The following is a 19,961-nucleotide window of genomic DNA, read 5'->3' on the forward strand; positions in this document are numbered from 1 at the left end:
AATATCCGTCTTTTATTTTCCTCTCCGCGATCGATTTGTTTCTGTAGCAAAACATCAACCAGTGGCTGCATGTGTTTGGTGTGTCGTCGGTGGTGGCCATCAGCACGTACCTCATCTATCAGGTGTTTGGTACAGCGGAAATACAATCGTGGAACTATCCCGTTCCCGATCCGGAAGTAACGTCTTCGGATGATTCGGCCGTGATCGCCAACCAGCCAATGATAAAGGTTGAACCAGGCCTTAAGTTTGACGATGACGATGACGAAGAGTAAGACGATTGAATCATTTCTTTGAACTCTCGTGACAACAATTAACGTTTTAAAAAAAAAGAGTTACTTATAAGCAGATGGGATGAGGTAATGATGAGATGTAACAAGAAATTCCACTTAAAATTTAATTAATAGATATAGATTTGAGAAGGGTGGAGACAACAAATGTGATTAATCTAACAACATTGATAGGAGTAGGGAGTAGAACGGGGGAGCGACTATCGCAGAGGTGGATGTGAAATGAAACAGGAAAATCAGGGAAAACTTAGATTGCGGATGTGCGCGAGTGGTTGTTAGTGCGGGTCAGCACGTTTTGTATGTAAAGTTTAGATCGTCAAAGAATAGGCACGATCGTGCCAGCATTGATCGGAACAATATTAAGCGAAAATGAAGAGCGTGGCCGCTTGACACACTCTTCATTTCAGAAGCATAGGGGTGCAAACTATAAAGGGGTTCCATCAAGTTTTTCTGGGGATTCCTTACGTTTTTTTATAATGATTTCAATTCTTTTTCACGTGTTTGTCACCGGAAATTAGGTCCTGAACAATTTGTTCGTTTGAGAGAAAAATATTTTTCATCACTTACCAAAGTATTTGGAGTTATTTTCGAGAATCATTTTATTTAGTTGTATCCTTCGTGAAGGAGAAGAACGATTTTTGAATCATTTGAGGTCCGTGCACGGCAAGATCCACCTTCGAATGAAGATGATGAGATCCCTTCGAAGTTACGATAAGCTTCGAGCAACCTTTGCATTCTCAAACGAAAATCTTTCGATTATAAGGTCTCTTGGTATAGTTTGCTATTGTTCGGGCAATGAGGATTCAAATAGTTTTCTCACTTTGCGATGCCCTTTTGGCGACTCTGAAGTCTCTTCAAATACTAGCGAGGGGTTTCTTGAAGGACAAGGCAGATGAGAAGTTCTTGTTGAAGTGCATCCTGGAAGAGAAAAGGCATATTGAACCACAAAATTTCCCGAAAAATGAGGCCTCCAGCAGCCCATTGTTAAACCCGCCGTTGATTTTGAGTGTGAGTAACGGCTTTTCGACGATCATTCAAAAATTAGCAGTGTCCCTCGAGCGGGTGCTTTGCAATTTTTAGATTAAAATTGCTTCATCGCTCACGCTTCTCGAAGCTTATCCAAAAATAAGTTATCTTTGATATTACTTAACTTACCGCGATCTGTTCTTTGGTTGTCATGTTATTGGCAAAATCTCCAGATACCTCCAGATGGAACACTCGGTATTGTTGTACTCCTCCTGTACGTTTAACCGATCGAGTGCGTTAACAGAATTATAAGATAACAGTTTGATCGTTCGTTTGTTTCGTAGCAAGTGACAAGCAACAGGTAGTGCACACATTACCATACACACACATGTATGCAAAGTTATGCAGATAATAATTAGAAGAAAATGGATCGATTTTCATGTAAGAAGTGTGGATTCTTTCTTTACATTGCCAGTAGAAGTGAAGATAAGTTTACGTTAAGGCGCAACTTAGGAGCTAATACTTAAACAATAACGATTCATTGGTCCGTAACGATCCGTTTCGGTAGGTTTTTGTTACAGTTTCGTTGTTTTCATTTCTCTCGTCAGTTATTATGTATTATGCGTGTTATTTTAAAAATTTAAGTTGTGAAAATTTGGTTTGTTTTTGTTAGATTAGCAACACTTTGTTCAGTAACCAGACAGCATTATAGTTACTTTTAGTGTAGCGTTGCACCTATGTGCCACATTTATGGTAGTCAGCAGAAGAAGAAGGCGTTGAGTGAAAAAGAGTAGGATTAATCGATTGTTCTGAAGTTGTTATCATGCACATCATATTAGGCGGCCATTTGTTGTCTCATTGTTGCAGTTGCTGCTTGCACTGACAATAAGCAGGTAGCAGGTCCATAGTATCGAATGCCAACCGATCGACAGAAATGTACAGCATCCGTACACGTGTATGTATTTCACATCGATCGACTTACCCCATCTCTCTCTCTCTCTCTCTCTCTCTCTCTCTCTCTGTCTCACACACACTCTCTCCCGTACTATCCCTTTTACGGGAATTCTGTTAAACTATACGTGCCTATATAACAAGAAACAACAGAGATGAGAAAAATAGCAATCAGCCTCCATTTTGAACAGAAAATAGAAGAATAGGAAAAACTAGAAGGGATGGTAGAAAAAAAAGGCGCTACCCATTGGATCAAACTCTCCGTACTAAAGTTAATTGAGCAGACTTATCTAGTAACTTTCGTGAACAGTCTACAATGCATTGTTTCTCTATAAATTCCTTCAATCCGCCCACTCAGGCCGTCGTCTCCAGCAAAGAGAGTAAAATAACAGCCATACACGGTGTTACTGAGTTGCAAACTTGATCTTGAACTGGTCTGTTCTATGTTGTGTTCCAGCATATATACATTACAGAATGTCCTCATTTACAATGTTTCTTCGCCACTATCTACTTTTGGGCTTTGGTTTATATTTTGACATCTGGCTTACTTTTGGGATCTGGTTTATGGTTACTTTTCGATTATGTTTTATCACTATTATGCATTGTTACTTATTTACAGGGGTTTTCAGTTGATAATGTAAAAGCATCGTTCGGTTTTTGCAGGTTCCTTAGATGAAATGATAAATAAAAATCGTTGATATGAGAACGGCTTCACGTGACAGGAGAAACAATTATCCTTTATTGTGAAGATACCAGATGCTATTGCAATCGAAGCCGATGATATTGTACACGACCTGTCAGCGCTCGCGTAAGTAAAGTCGAATACGACCTGAAGGTTACGCACTTACCCGTACGCTGACTTGCCGTGCAAAATATCATCAGCTTCGATTACAATGTCATCTGGTCATTTCACAATTAAATGTTATTGATTCGCCTGTCTTCTGAAGCCGTTCCCATGTCAACTAGCTTTGTTTACAATTTCATTTAAGGGGCCCACAAAAAAGATCGATGCTTTGACATTATCCACTGAAACCCCCTGTATGCTGTAAAACCCTATTCATTGTTGGGAAGCATTAACTAAATTGTCGCATTGCTAAAATGTTTATGCTGATTATGTTGCTAATTAATTTGGAACTGCATATTGTATCATTGCTAACTCGTATTATGTTGCTTAATATGTTAAGCCTTACACAGGCACTGAGAGTTTCTCAGGCCAGTTCAACATTGCTACACTATACGTAAACAACATAAACAACATAAATCCTCCGTCAACTAGGTATTTTCCATTGTCGAGTTGGGATTTTACGGAGTATAAAATCTGTGTTTAACTGTTGAAAAAGGTTAATTAGGTTGAATATATGCATGATGTCGGATTAGCCTTTTCTGTTCTGTTGACATATAGTTTTACAATGTTGAACTGGCCTAAGAAGCCCTTAACTGTTTACTGATGACCGCAACAACACGATTACACACTTTTTTTATTCCGCGAAACAACTTGGATGTTTCGTAATCAAGCAACAACAGCGATTCATAATTTGCATCTGACCATCCGGTAAAAACTGACAACACAACCAACCATACGAACTAGCAGTTAAACTCCGATAAATTTTGCATTCTGGTAAGCTGTCAGAACCAGTGGGCTTGATAAACAAGTTCCCTGGACTTCAATAGTGTTATATATATGATGGGATCGCTTGTTATATTAAATATACAGAAGGTTTTATTGTACGCCAAACGAGATAACACAAGATTAGGATTCTTCTTCTTCTTCTATTTTGATGAAAACAGGGTATAGCCTTTTATGCGTATGGGCAACTATTGTTCCCCCCACATATTCAAAGGTCGTTTGGGCTTTCGACTGAGTCCTAGGACTGCTCAAGAGTCATCTACCCGGTTGCGGAGTCTGTTGTTTTTCTGCTTGGTCTGTTTGTCAGATGAGTGGTGTTATGCTTTTCGTTTGTGCTGCATGTTTCATGTCTTGCTTGGTTCTATTCAAAGTGAGATTTTTGTTTCTCGTATGAATTTGGTTATATTTTTGACCATGCGTCCGTTCGGCTCTTTCCATTTCTCTTGGGTCTTGTATCTGTTGCAGTAAAAGATGTTATGTATTCCTGTTTCGGGAATATTACATGCATCACAATTTCCGTTTTCGGTGATTCTCATTTTGTTGAGCCAATATTTTGAGAGATCATGTCCAGCTATGATTTTGTTTGTTGTTTTGATGTCGTGGGGTGTGATGTTTAAATTGTGGTGCCACGGTTTGTCTTCGAACTCTTTTTGGAATCTTTGGAATTTTTTTCCCTTTTGCTCACACGTTTTTTTGTACCATTCTCTAGTTTCTTTTTTCATGTTTTCAACTAACATATGGTTTACATCTGCCAAACGTAGTTTGTTGTTGTATATGTCTTTTGCGTGCACCCCTTTTTTTGCTAGTTCATCTGCCTTTTCGTTTCCATATAGACCTAAGTGTCCTGGAATCCATCTTATTTGAGCATTAGAGTGTTTGCATCCTTTGAGTATATTATAGACTATTTCGTCGATGTGATCGAGGTTTTGAGCGTTAATGAGGATTTTACATGCAGCTTGACTGTCTGTAAGGATGATTGGGTTTTCTATTTTTTCTATCGTTATGATGTTAATGGCTTTTTTTAATGGCTGCTAATTGGAGTTATGTTTTTTGTTTTGAATTTATGTGCCCAGTATCTGTTATTGTTATTATTGTGAGGTCTTATGTATATTCCGATTCCGCATTCCTCATCGCTCTTGCTCCCGTCAGTGAAAATTAGAGTGTTCGTTGTTCCTAGCTTTTTTATTTCCTGTTCGCAAAATTGTTTGAGGTATACTTTCCCTGCTGTAGAGTTTTTTGATATGTTGGGTTCGATTTCACAGCGAATTTTTGTGCTTCCATTGATGTCATTTGTTTTGATTCTTGCTGTTTCTTCAAAAATATTCAGATTGTTCTGGAATAAATTCTCCATGCATGATTTGTTTCTTGATCTGGTTCTTGAGTTTTCTCTCATGGTTCTTCTCATTTGGTCCCTATGGATCGGAGAGTATATTAATGTTTTGACCATGTCCTTTTTGGCTATAAAACTTGCTCTAATGTGTGGTGGGGTTTCGGCTGCTATCGCCATTAGCGTGTTAATAGGGGTTGTTTTAGAGCAACCCGTTACTTTTCTGAGTGACTGGTTTGTAATTGAATTCATTGAGTTTAGTAAGTTTTTTTTGCATTTAGAGTGTACAGGGAGCCAGTTTCCAAAATGTTCCTTATAATGGCTCTGTGTACAGTAATGGTTTTCGTAGGGCTGAGGTTGTTTTTGGTGTTACATATCCTTCTCACTAACTGTAATCTTTTTCTAGCTTTATCCTTGAGTTCTTCTACATGTTTTTTGAAAAATAGGTTGCCATCAATCCACACTTCGAGATATTTGTAAACTGTAACTTTTTCTATACGCTGGTTTCTTATTTGTATAGTAATGTTTTGGGGTTTCTTGCTGAAGATCATGAATTTTGTTTTGTCTATGTTAATTGGAAGCTTTAGTTCCTGGAATGTATTTGAAAAACTATTGATCGCTGTTTGCATCTTATATTCCAGTTCTGCGGCTGTTTTCCCTGTTTGAATGATTACGAAATCGTCCGCATACTATAAAACTTTTCCGTCGCTATTGTTGAGTGTTTCGTAGATTTTTTTGGTGTAGATGTTAAATAAGGTGGGTGAGAGGACATCCTCTTGTGGTAAACCGTCTGGCACTAATTTTTTTAGCTTTTCTCCTTCTTATTTTATTTCTATCGTTCGGTTGTTTAGGAAACTTCCTACCCATCTAATGATTTCTATCGGAATCTGGTTTTGCTCCAAAATTTGTATGAGCGAGTCTGTGTGTACGTTGTTGTACGCGCTTTTTAAATCTATAAACATTATACCAGTTAACCAGTTTTTTCTTTTGTTGGATGTAATTTCGTTCACTAAATAGTTGACGCATTGGTTTGTGGTACAGTTTTTTTTGAAGCCAAAAGAAGTTGTTGGTATAATGTTGTTGTTGTGACAGTGTCTGTTGAGGTCTTCTAATACTGCTGAATTTATAATTTTAGTGATAGCCGGAATCATAGCTATGGTCCTATAGTTTTTAGCGTTGTTTCTATCAGCCCCTGGTTTAGGGATCGCCACTATTTCTATGTGTTTGTATTGCTTTTTTAAAATTCCTTTTTCCCACATGTTATTTATCGCCTTTACTATTTTACTGACCGATGGTCTATTTATATTTTTCAGAATTTCGTAGGAGATTTTGTCAGGCCCTGGGGCTGTATTTTTCTTTTTTTTAGAATGTTGTGCCATCTTTCTTCGTACATGATGTTGTTTAATGGCCTAGCATATTGATGAGGTTTTTTGTTCCCTTTCTTATTTTTTTGAAAATTTTCTTCTAAAAATGTTTTCGCTGCCTCTTTGTTGTTGTGGATGAGATTTTCATCTTTTGTGTTTGTTTTTTTGCCTTCGATTTTTCCTATAAATCTCCATAATTCTGTGGTGTTAGTGTAATTGTTTATCTCGCTAAGTTTCTCTTCATATTTTTGGATTTTGTGTTTTCTTTTAATTAATCTGAATTTAGCTAGATTTTTCTTCAATTCAATTTCGTTCTCTATTGTTTTGTTTGTATTGAAAATTTGTCTACTTTTGTTTTTTTCCTTCCAAGCTTTTTCCGTTTCTCTATTCCACCAGATTTTTAGTGGTTTTTTTTTTATTTAGAGGTGTTTCCTTTTACTAGTGTGTCTATTTTCTGGAAAAATTGTTTCACTGAGGTGTGTTCCTCTATTTCCATTTGTTTTAATTCATGGTAAAGTTTTTTCCTGTTTGTTATTAGTCGGGCTTATTTATGATTGATTGTTTCTATAGTTGTGATAATTGTTTTGTGATTGATGGCTCTCATGTGGTGCTCATGGATCTAGTACTCCCTTGTGCATTTATCGGTTATGTTTTCTGTTACGAATGTTAAGTCTATTGCTGTATTTCTTTTGTTTAAATCTGTGGGGATGTATGTAGGTTCTTTGTTGTGCAAAATTGTTAGTTGGGTATTGTCTATTTCGTTAATTATAAACGTACCTTTATTGTCGCTCCAAGGGTTTCCCCATGAGGTGTGATGCGCGTTGAGGTCTGCGGCTATTAGGCATTTCCTGTTGTTTGTATTGTGTATTATTTGCGTAACGGTGTCTTTGAAGTCTTGAATCGGGGTCCTAGGGGCTGCATAGATGCAAATTATTTTGAATTTATCCTGTATGAGTTCAATTTCTGTGATTTGTATGTTTTCGTTACTAAGTCTATTGATTGTTCTAATTTTTTTTGATTTTTTGGAGGTAAATTGCAGTGCCTCCATAGCCGTCCGATCTATTGCTGTTTATGCGGTTGTAGTTGTGGATTTTGGATTTATGTAGATTATTGTCGTCTAACCAAGTTTCACAGATGCAAGCTGCTGTGATGTCTTGTGCGAGTAGAATTCTTTCTAACTCGTCTTTGTTTTTAATGAGGCTGGTTATGTTTGTTTGTAGTTTTTTTAATGTGGATGTCATAGTATTGAACAAATTTATCTTTTCCTTTTTTATATATATTAACAAAACCTATACAACAAAAAACCTGTTTGGCAGTTTATATTATGCTACGTTCGTTCGTTTTGGTGCTTTTTTTGTGTGGCTTTTTAAAATCGTGCTGGGAGACCCCTGCTTTTTCCTCGTCTGTGTCTGGATAGGAGCTGTCGGACATTGCTCTTTTGTTAAGTGTCATAGTGTACGAGACACTTTTTTCGTAGTCTATGCGTTCCAGTGCTTTGCTGCAGCCTGGTTCGTCAATGGATTTTTTTCTAGTGATTTTACCCGCTTGGGTGGGGATACTTTTTGTGGTTACCACTTTTTCAGTTGAGCTTTCTTTGGCCGTAGTGTGATTGCCCTGTACTATTGCCGAGTATAGGCGCTGGTTGACACTTGATGCCTTTTGGCTGTTATTTTTCCTGTTTTGTGTGCAGAAAACACCGTAATGGACCATTTGATCGCAGTACATGCAGGTTTTGTAACAAGTGTAGAAAACTGTTTATTTTACTATTTCTAGACGACCCATATACGTGCGTGGTTTCCCTGTACAGTTACCGTTAGCGTCTGCCTGACAGCAAGCTAGCTGTCATGTCCAGTGTTGCCACTGCTGCCTTAGATGTCACATGCCAGTGCTACCAGCATCCTAACTTATTACACGCTTTCTTTTTTTTATGTACATTATTTACAAACTGATTTACGATAGGAAACTTATTTCTATACTATCCTAACTAAATATCAAATATTTTTGGAGGGTGTACAACTCTTCCACTTCTAGTTACGTATTGTCTATTTACACATGGCTCATCTGCTTCGGAACTATTACTATCTTGTTCTTGATGTACGGATGTCTCTGAATTACTCGCTGTGTAGTACGTCTCATATTCACTTCCCGTTTCTGATGACGGTGTAGTATCCTGAGATTCTAGATTAAGGTTTTCACCCCTACCTAAGCATGGATTCACAATACCGGCTTCTAAATTAGTTCGATATGCAATGGGTTTTGCATGCATAGGCTCATTGCCTGTTGGGGATATTCTTGCAATTTTAACTAAAAATCTTCTATTCCCTCTAAACATATTTCCATAAATATCTTGGACTATATACGATCTACTGTTTACTTGGCGTATAATTTTTCCTTCATTCCATTCTTTTCCTGTCTTTTTGAAATTTACCCTATCTCCTATATTCAGGACTGGCAACGTTTTCGAAGACCGATCGTAGAATTTCTTTTGATACTGGCGTCTTGATATTATCTTTCATGCAATATACTTTTCATCAATACAATTGCGCATTAACAAAGCGCTAGATATTGGTAAGCGAGACTTGAGTTGGCGACCATAGAATAACTGTGCTGGGGAAAGGCCCATATTAGCAACAGGTGTGGTGTTATATTCTAGTAAATGATATTGGAAAGCTTTGATATTTTCAGCTTCATAGCATCGTTTGAGTATGTTTTTAGCTATAGCTACGCCTTTTTCAGCCAGACCATTACTTTGTGGGTACCTTGGGCTCGAAAAATTTAGGTTTATATTAGTTTCATTGCTATACGTTACAAATGCTGTTGAGTTGAATGGCACATTATCACATCTAATTTGAGTGGGATAACCATTATCACAAAAGAAACTATCTAGAATATCTATAACACATCTGATTGATTTTTCGTTTCATTTTCTAGATATTAAATATCCTGAATATGAGTCTATTAACGCAATGTAATCATTTCCTGCGTATTCATATAAATCTATACCCACTCGTTCGAACGGATAACCAGGAGGTTCATCCTGTATAAGAGGTTCCTTTTGCTAGTTTCGAGTGAACTTTTCACACACATTACATGCTTTGACGAGTTCAGTGATATCATTTGTCATACCAGGCGAAAAGAATAGAGATCTTGCTCTTGCAAGTGTTTTTTCTATACCCAAGTGAGGAGCATGCAACCATTTAGATATGGTTGGTTGCATTAATGTAGGAATGATTAAACGATGCTCCTTGAACAATAATCCTTTTTCGAAAGGCATCAAATGTCGATGTTTAAAGAACAATTGCCCGAATGAATCCAATTTGTGGTAATGTGGCCATTTCCTTTCCAGGTGTGTATTTAATGTGTATTCCAGGATATTTCAACAAATGTAGAAACATTCGTTGGAGACGTGGCGTGACATCATCAATATCGCGCTTCACTAGTGTTTCAAGCGGCTTATGGTCCGATTGAACCATAAATTCACGACCATATACAAAATGATGGAATCGTTCACAAGCAAAGACAATAGCCAAAAGTTCTTTTTCAATTTGAGCCCATTTTTGTTCACTCTTTGACAGTGTCCTAGATGCATATGCTACGGCTCTCCCTTCTTGCAATAATACACTACCCAATCCATCTTTTGAGCTATCCGTTTGAACCACCAATGGTTTATTAACATTAAACATTGCTAAATCAGGAGCCTTGGTAATTGAACTGAGGAGTTCATTAATTTCATGGTCATGTTGTTCAGTCCACGACCATTCGACATCATTTCGTGAGAGATGTCTTAATAGGGCAGTTCTCTTGGATAAATTTGGTATAAATTTTCCAATATACTTTAGCAGTCCAAGTAGACGCAGAACATCTGACTTATTTTTCGGCCTAGGCATGTCCATAATTGCTTTTATATAAGATTGATCTGGTCTTATTTGACCATCAGACAATATGTGTCCCATAAATTTGATCTCATTTGTTCTATACTGAGTTTTTAATGGATTAAATTTAATGTTATTTTGTTTGGCTCTTTCCAAGACAACAGATAATGTTTTGTCGTGTTCCCCAATATTTTCTCCAGTAATCGCAACATCATCAAAATACACTTCGGCACCAGGAATATCTACGAAAACTTTTACCATACGTTGTTGAAACATTTCCGGTGCACTACTTATTCCAAAAGGAACACGATTCCAACGAAATCGACCATACGGTGTCATAAATGTGGTTAAATCGGAACTTTTTCTGTCTAAAACCATCTGCCAAAATCCATTTTTAAGATCTAATACTGTAAATACACGTTTACCTAACATGCGACTTAAAAGATCTTCCGATTTTGGTATGAGAAAGTGTTCTCTTTTAATACAAGCATTCAACGGTTTTGGATCCAAACAAATGCGTAAAGAACCATTTGGTTTCTCAACAATCTGCATGTTATTTACCCAGTCTGTTGGATAATTAACGGGGCTAATTATTCCTTGAGCTTCCATTGCTTTAAGTTCTTCTCTCAAACGGTCATGTAAACTGATTGGTATGCGCTTTTTATAATGCAAAGAAGGGACAGCATTTTCCATAAGCACTATAGTACATTTTCCTGGAAGATTTCCCAAACCTTGAAATAAGTCTGCATTTGCCTTGATAAAAGATTCTCTATCTGATGGAAATGATTGCAAAGATGCCACACTGTTTAAACGTTTTAATAACCCAAATGCAATACATGTTTGTAGTCCCAATATTGGTTGAAGAGAATCCTTTACCACAATGAAATTTGCTGAGTGCGAAATATTTGTGTTTTCATCCACACAGGTTAAACGAACCTGACCGTGTATTTTAATGTCATTATTGTTATAGTCTACAATATTAAACGAACACTCGTTCGACAAAGTTAAATTCATAGGGTTCACCACTATCAACGGAATACAATTGACATCAGCGCCCGTATCAAGCTTGAATTCTACCGGCCTGTCCTGAATAAGGTATCGTTTAGTCCATTTGACATTAGATCCTCCTGTTGTTTCATTAGAGTTTACTCTATAATTAGAATTATTACAAAGCTCTTGAGAAAATCTAACATTTTCCTTGATGTTACTTTTATCGACATGTACATTACCTGATTCAGACCATGCAATCATATGTACGTTTTTCTCTGTCTTCTGCTTCGAACCAATTTGTGCTCGCGTTGCTTCCAGCGGTACCCCGGTAGTATTGTTGTTCTTGGCAGCCTTGCAGAATTTCTTGAAGTGACCTCGTCGTCCGCAATTGTTGCAATTCACATTTTTCGCTGGACAGTAGCGACGATGGCTCCCGTTGTAAGCTTGGCCACAATTAAAGCAACTGACGTTGTGGAAATCGGACCGTTGAATGGCGGCTACATCTTTACTTCCGTCTTGCAGTTCAACACTGTTGAGGCTTTGAGCTTCACTTTTTTCAAACAGTTGTTTGTGTTCGGAGGCAGCTTCATGGATTTTACAAATTTCTACGACATTGTTTAGTGGCTCATCCTTCGCATCCAATAACTTCAGCTTCAGACTTTTATCTCGAATGCCTATTATCAGCCGATCGCGAAGCATTCGATCCGCATAAGATGCTTGGCAATTGTCACATTCGAATTCGCAAAACGCCATTTGTGTACGTAATTCCGTTTCAAATTCAGCGAAAGGTTGATTTTGTTTCTGCACAATAACATTGAATTTAAATGCCTCCACAGCCAAGTTTTTCCTTGGAAGGCAGTACGAGTCAAATGCAGTGATGACGTCATTCAATGTTCGGCCTTCTTTTACGGTGCTGTCAGTAACAGCGGCAGCGGTAGCGGTTTCCTTTGCTGGAGCTTTGACGGGTGCTGGAGCTTTTGGTACATTTTTATGCACACCAAACATTGTGTTCGTGTCTCCGTTATTGGGAAATAAATTGTTGTATATTTCCAATCCGTGGTCACCAATCAGCCACAAGAAGGTAGCGATTTTATTCTGCTCATTTTCGTTCATTTTGTTGGTAGCGATCATGAAAATATGAAACTGCTGTTTCCATTTCGGCCACTCTTTCGCCAAATTCGAGCAGTCCAGAGCTCTCGGTAGACGATCTGATGTAATTCCTGCCATTTTATTCTTTATGTTTTACCACACGCGATACGTGACTTTTTATACGTTCTTTATATTCTTTATAAACGACACTTGATTCCAAGAGTTTAGTACTTAATAACGACTGTAAGGGAGTTCTGACATTTTTTTCTAGTGATTTTACCCGCTTGGGTGGGGATACTTTTTGTGATTACCACTTTTTCAGTTGAGCTTTCTTTGGCCGTAGTGTGATTGCCCTGTACTATTGCCGAGTATGGGCGCTGGTTGACACTTGATGCCTATTGTCTGTTATTTTTCCTCTTTTGTGTGCAGGAAACACCGTAATGGACCATTTGATCGCAGTACATGCAGGTTTGTTCCTGCCCGCGGTATGTGATCCTACCCCGCTCATGGTGATGTATGATGGGATGCCCCTGTTTATTAACATTTTCACCGCTCTGTTGCCGTTTCTTACGCCTGGAAAAGGCGTAGGCTCCTCCCAGAGGAGGTCCTTTTCCCCCTTCACCTCCCCGAAGGCCTCCAAAGCTGATATAATATCCGCGTTAGTCACCTTGGCGGATACCTCCTGTATGGTTACGACTTTGGTGTCGTCCTCCATTGTGATTGGGATCGCGTGATCCCGACCATTACACGTGATGGTGTGCTTTCTATCATGCACCTCCACTATTAAGAGAGCATCGTCCTCCTCTTTCATCTCCACCACCACAGATGTGGAAAGGTTCAGGAATTGTACCATTTCCAGCTTTTCCGCTTTTAGGCTTAGCTTGTCCGTAAGGAAGCTAAAAATTTCCGTGCGTGTGGGCTTTCTTGGGATTTGCGAGAAATCCACCTTAAAGGTTCTGTCGCTAACCCACATTTTTCAAAACAAATTCCTCTCTTTTTTACGCAAAAATTGTCCGTTACGAAAAGACACGTTTTTGGATTTTTTCTTCTTAGTCGCCTGAACCAGCTGTGTTGCCCTGTGCACCGAAATGGCACAGTTATTAAATAACACTCATCGCTGCTGCCAACTTCGATTCACGTGCACGTGCTTTTGTTTTGTAGCGACGTCTCGGGGTGAAGAATCTGCGTCAACGTTAATTACGCCGTTAATTATGACGACTTGAAGCCGTATTGTCAGCACCGCATGTGCTGACGAAGTACAAATATCCAAAGAACACAAAAAATTACCAAGGCATTTCCTCCCTGATATTTCGCCTTATCCCGGGCGTGCTCGGTTAAGGTTTGTGATCTGTTACTAAAGTGAATTTTCGTGGACACAGGTAATTAAAGAACTGCTTCACGGCCCACACGATGTCAAGTGCTTCTTTGTCTATGACTGGATAACGCTGTTCCGTTTGCGACATTGTGCAGCTTGCGTAAGCGACTGGCCTTTCGGTACCATTACTCATCCGGTGTGATAACACTGCTCCCAGACCAGTCTTGCTTGCGTCGGTTGCTAGCACTATGGGAAGTGTCGGGTCGTACTGAATAACGTCTTGTGATGAAATGAGAATGTTCTTTATATCCTGGTACGATTTTTCGGCTTCCGATGTCCACTCGAACTTTTCTGCTGACAGTAGATCGCGCAGCGCTTTAGCTCATGTCGATAGGTCTAATATAAACGCAGAATAATAAGTTGTTGTTGTTTAAATATTATAGAGATTTTGGACCACTTGGGTCTCTTTCGTCTCTTTTACTGGGATTGTGGATGTTGAAGGAATTGGAATGTTGGATAGGTTGTGTGAGAGGGTTACTGAGACGTTAAGGTGTCCCATTCCTTTCGACTTTAGAAGTATCAGACTATTTTCAATAGTTGAATCTTTTTCTAAGTTTGTACTTGAGTTGTTGAGGTAACTCAGTCCTTTTTTGTGTTGTGGACGACAGACTACTGCAGTAGTCGAATTCACCACATTGTTTAGTTTTCCTCTCTAATGTTGAGTGTGTTTCTTTATTATTGTTATTATATTTTTTTCCCCCTTTTTTTACCGGCTTAATTATATTTGGTTGTATAAGTTTGTTTTTCTTAAAAATTTCAATACTTTTTTCTCTTCTTTAGAATCTGGTCCTAAAATGCAGTCAATATTGGAATTTAACTTAAGGTGGTGTCGCTCCCTTTCATATCCTCGGCATTCCGTTAGGATATGATGTATAGTGACTTGGGTTCCACAATACTGGCAAAGTGGCGCTGGTGCTTTAGCTAATAGGTGGCTATGGGTTAGATTTGTGTGTCCAATCCGTAATCTGGATAATATCTTTTGATCTTTGTTGTTATCTGGGTCTTTCCAAGGTTGGATTGTTACTTTTACTGATCTCAACAGGTTGTCTATTTCCTTATTCCAAGCTCTCTGCCATGATTTTTCTATTAAATATTTGCATTGTTTTAGTGCATCCCTCTTAGAGATAGGAGGGGAGTTGTCAGTTGGTAATTGTCGACCTTCATTTGCCAGTCTATCTGCTTTTTCATTGCCTATTATACCAGTATGGCTTGGGATCCAACAGAAGGAAATGTTTTTAGCATGGTCTATTGCATCTATTGCCTGAATATGGGGATCTTTTGAACGACCATGTTCTACTGCAGCTAATACACTTGCACTGTCGGAGAAAATTACGGTAGGTCTGTCTGGATCAATGTTTTCATCTGCTGCTATATAAATAGCAGTGGCCTCAGCTGAAAAAATTGATGAGTAGTCAGGAAGTTTTATCGCGCAACTAGAATTATCAGAGTAAATGCCACACCCTGCGGAGTTCATATAGATTGACCCGTCGGTGTAAATTTTGTGATGGTTGAAATATTTACTGTTGATATGCTCTATTGAAATTTGGTATGCTTGTTTATTGTTTTGTCTAAGTTGATCGTAAATAGTCCAGTCTATTTTATGTGAGTTCTGGAACCATGGGCGTTCCGAATTTCTAGTTATTTTTAGAATATCTGGTAGGAGATGATTAGTGGTCCTTTTAAACATGTCTTTTGCTCTCTGAATTAAATTCAAGCATTCTACTCTTTTCTCTAAATTGCGTAAAGCCGTGCCTATCAAACGGAGTGTTATTATCTGTGGAAAAGGAAGAAGACCACTTTCACATATAAGTGATTTTATAGGGCTAGTAATGAATGCACCGGTGGCGCATCTTATAGCTGAATGGTAGATAGGAGCTAAAATATTATTAATACCGTCAAACTCTAAACTAATAAGTTCTATTCCGAACAAAATTTTTGGGAGAAGCCATCCATTAATCAATCGAATCATTATGAGACGAGATGCCCTGATTTTTCCATATCCTATCATTTTGAAGACATTTATGTACGATGTAGAGGATGTTTTGATATTTTTCAGATGTGGTTTGAATGATAGTTTTGAGTCGAGAGTAATTCCTAAGATTTTAGCTTGATTAACGTTCGGAATAATGCTGTTTTCTATTGAAATCTTCTTAAGATTTTTTGTCTTCTGGGTTTTACAAATTCGTAAGATTTTGCATTTTTCTGGTGCTATTTGGAAACCTGTTGAATCACACCATTTTTTTAGATTATTTATGCCAGTTTGGAGAGCCTTTCTCGATTTACTGGAAGAGACATCCGAGGAAATTAATAGAATGTCGTCTGCATATATGAGGGGGGTGATATTATTAGGGACATGTGTGAAAAGGGACTCGATACTAATAAGGAAAAGGGTGGGAGAAAGGATAGCACCTTGCGGAACTCCATTTTCTAAGTGTTTGATTTGCGAAAATGTATTGCCAATACTAATCCTAAAGGTACGGTTTTCTAAAAAGTTTTGTATAAAGATAGGTAAATTTCCTTGGAAGCCCCATCTTTCCAATTGATGTAAAATGCCATGTCGCCAAGTCAAGTCATAAGCCTTGGCAAGGTCAACAATGGCTAGGTCTATGTGTTTATTATTGTTCTTTGCGGTTGTCAATATGTTTTCTAGTGTGGCGAAATATGTTTCCGTACCGTGACCGCTGCGGAAAGCGTGTTGGTTTTTATGGAGTAAGTTTTTAGATTCTAGTTCATGACAGAGTCTTCTGTTAACTATACGTTCGAGAATTTTAGAAATACAGTTTAATAAAGAGATTGGCCGGTAGCTGTCAACGTTAAAAGGTGATTTAAGTGGTTTGGGAATAGGAATTATATAACTGTTTTTCCAGTGCAGCGGGATTTTACCTGTGCACCATATGTTGTTATAAATTTGGAGGAGATATTCTAAAGCACCACTGGGTAGATGTTGAAGTAATGGGTATCCCACTCCATCTGGTCCGGCAGACTTTCCATTACATTTGCTAAGTGCATGAGAAAGTTCTTTTATTGAAAATAGTTTGTTGTATTGTAAATCTTGGGATGTTTGAAAGGATGTTTTTTTCCGTTCCATAGCTCTTTTGTGCTTTAAAAACTTGTCGGAATAACTATGACTCGAAGATATGGATTGAAAATGTTTTGAGAATTCTTCCGCTATGGCAACTGAGTCATTAATAGGATTTTCAGGGTTGAGTAGGGAAGGGAAATTTGTGTTGGATTTCTTGCCGTTCAAAATGTTTATTCGCCGCCACATTTCCTTTGAGGATATGGACGGATCGATTTCTTGTATGAATTTTTCCCAGCTATTTTGTTTTGATTTAGCTATTAATAACTTGGCTTGTTTATTTGCTTCTTTGTATTTTTGTAATATTGCTGGTTGGATATGGTCGTTAGTGATCGAGGTTGACAATTTCCTGAGCTTTCTTAGGTACTTCCTACGAGTTTTTATTGCTTCAGCAACTTCCTCATTCCACCAGGGAACGTATTTTTTGGGAATTTTCCCACTGCTTTTAGGAATGCTTTGAGAAGCAGCCTCTAGGATTATATCAATGAATCTATGTTCATTTACCTTCATCCTGCTCCACGGAATATTGTTCAATATTTGTTTATATTTTGACCAATCCGCCATGTCGTACTTCCAACGAGGACGGAAGGAAGGAAAATTGTTGTATAGATTAGTAGGATTAAGTTTAACTGTAAGTGGGAAGTGGTCACTGCCATAGAGGTCATTTTCAACAGTGAGAACAAACCTCGATGCTATGTTATCCGATGTAGCACAATGATCTATAGAGCTCATTTGACCGGTCGAAGGATCGATACGGGTAGGTAGGTTATTATGGAGAGGAAATATTTGATTTTGTTGTAAAATGTTATGGATGTCTGTGCCTCGTTTGTTGGTTTGGGAACAACCCCACTGTGTGTTTTGTGCGTTTAAATCTCCAATAATGAGGATAGGATTTGGAATTTTTGCAAGGAGGTTGTTCAGCTCTGTTACAATGTTATTATTATAATTTGGCGATAAGTAAACACTTAGGATATTTAACTCTATTGGGCTTCTAATGTGAATGCATACTGAAGGTATGGAAGTTTTAATGCGAATTCTTGTGTAAGGTATGCTTTTGTGGATTCCCATGCAGGTGCTGTGGGATGTGATAGGGGAATTGTTAGTTATCCAATGATAACTGCTTAGTGGTGTTCTATTGAGCAGAATAGGGTTTGTGTAGGCTTCTTGTAATGTTATTATTTTCGGCTCATGTTTGTTTATTAATATTTTTAATTCATCTAAATTTTTTGAGAAGCTACGTATATTCCAATTCAAAACAAGTTTAGTTTCACCTGGAAAAATTGTCCTGATAGAATTATTTGTAGATTGTGCTGTCATGATTAAAATTTTAGGCTAAAAAAGATTTGCTGATGCGATGATTAGGTTAATGAATTGTTTTTTTTTTTTTTTTGTTTCTATTTACGATGTCCTTTCCTTGTCTTTTTGGCCGAGAGTTCTTCGCTAGAGGATGTCAATGGATGCTTGAAGGTGGATGGTTTGTTATTTTTATTTGTGATAATTGTGTTACCTGCGGTGTCTTCTGTATCTGAGTCCGAGATGAGGTTTTGGCATTCAGTTTTGTTCTGTTTTGTTTGAGTGAATTTTTCAATGGTTTTTGTGAGAACAGCAATCTGGTCTTTCAGTAGGTTAACAGTTTGAGTGAGATTTTCTATAATTTTATCTTTCGGGTCTATTGCTTGGGCTGCAGCGATTCTTTGTTGAGCAAAACTGTTTGACATTTGCTTATGCGTGTTTTGTTCGTATGCTAATCTAGCCTCGCGGAAGGAGCAGTTGTTGTCGGTTTTAATTTTTATAATCTCCGCTTCTTTGGTGTAGTGTGGACATTTTTTGTCAAAAGTGTTGTGATGTTCGTTACAATTAACGCACGTTGGTGACACTGTGCAGTGACCGTGGGCATCTTGTCCGCAATTTGCACAGATTTCTTTGTTTGCGCAGTTTTTCGTAGTATGGCCAAATCGGAGGCATCTGTTGCAGCGCATAGGTCGGGGATAATAAACCCTTGTTTTTATCTTCTCTAGCCCGATGTACACATATTCCGGAATTGCCACTGCTTGCATAGTCACCACATATGCATTTGTTTGCACAATTTGGCCATTCACTCTTTTTGTGAATCTGTATACGTCGGTGATACCTTCTGCTCCCATATGTTCTATTATCTCTTCTGATTTTAAGGCGCCAATCGAGCTGCACGTAAACACAAACTTTACGGCGTTCAGTGTAGGATGTGGTGTAATTGAGATCTTGTCGCCGTTCATCAAGGAATTGATCTTCTGCAGTTCGGTAAACACTTTTTCTGATCGTGTTTCCAGCAGGAATGTTTTGGAATCCAACGGTCGGCCAGTAACAATTTTACCAATTGCACGTTTAATCGTGTCGCTCAGTATCCATGGATTCGCGGGAAGGGTTTTTTCCCCCACTGTACGTAACAGCAAAAACCGTTTTTCTCCGTACTCGCCGTTTCTATCCATATACAATGGCAACGTTCTCCCCCTCTGCTCTATAGTAGAGAGTGGGGGGAACATAGCTGCGGCCGCCGACGGGCCCGTCATTGGGATTGTTTGACTTTCTCAGAATCTGTCGTTTTGCGTGCACTGTGACGTTAAAAAAAAAAAAAGGGGGATTTCGCTAGGAATAGAGGAGTAGCAATATCCCTAACTAACACACACAAACACACACAATATCACTCGTGAGTCGCGCGCGCAAGAGAAAACACGTCCGATCACATCAACGTTTCGACAGCAACTGGCAGAATAATAAGTGGCTTTGCCTAAGAAGAGCTGTAAATCTTCGTAAGTAGACGGTTTTGGTGCATCTTTAATTGCTTCGATGTGTTTCGTAGATTTGTGTAGTCCTTCATGGTCGGTACGGTGACCTAGGCACTCGAGTGATGGTGTAGCGAAGACACACTTAGCGCGATTTAGTTTTAACCCACTCCCCTTGATTCTTGTTAGGGTGTTGGTTAAAACCAGAAGGAGTTCTTCAAAATCTTTCACAAAGACGATTACATCGTCATAAAAACTCACGACATTTGTAA

The 19,961-nt window shown here is 38.4% G+C and overlaps 1 protein-coding gene across 14 annotated transcripts in view; it reads left to right on the forward strand.

Moving 5' to 3' along the window:
- Positions 1-19,541, forward strand: part of LOC118504211 (vesicular glutamate transporter 3) — a 36,299-nt gene extending 16,758 nt beyond the window's left edge. For 13 of the 14 annotated variants that reach the window (XM_036038402.1, XM_036038406.1, XM_036038404.1 and 10 more), the window contains one exon: positions 48-19,541. In XM_036038402.1, the coding sequence (XP_035894295.1) occupies positions 48-272 (225 nt within the window). In that variant the 3' untranslated portion in view covers positions 273-19,541. The remainder of the gene's footprint in view (positions 1-47) is intronic. The other variant, XR_004905280.1, reaches the window with a different exon arrangement.
- Positions 19,542-19,961: the final 420 nt, after the last annotated feature.

The sequence above is a fragment of the Anopheles stephensi genome, chromosome 2 (genome assembly GCF_013141755.1).
Source record: "Anopheles stephensi strain Indian chromosome 2, UCI_ANSTEP_V1.0, whole genome shotgun sequence".
Classification (NCBI taxonomy): Eukaryota; Metazoa; Arthropoda; class Insecta; order Diptera; family Culicidae; genus Anopheles; species Anopheles stephensi.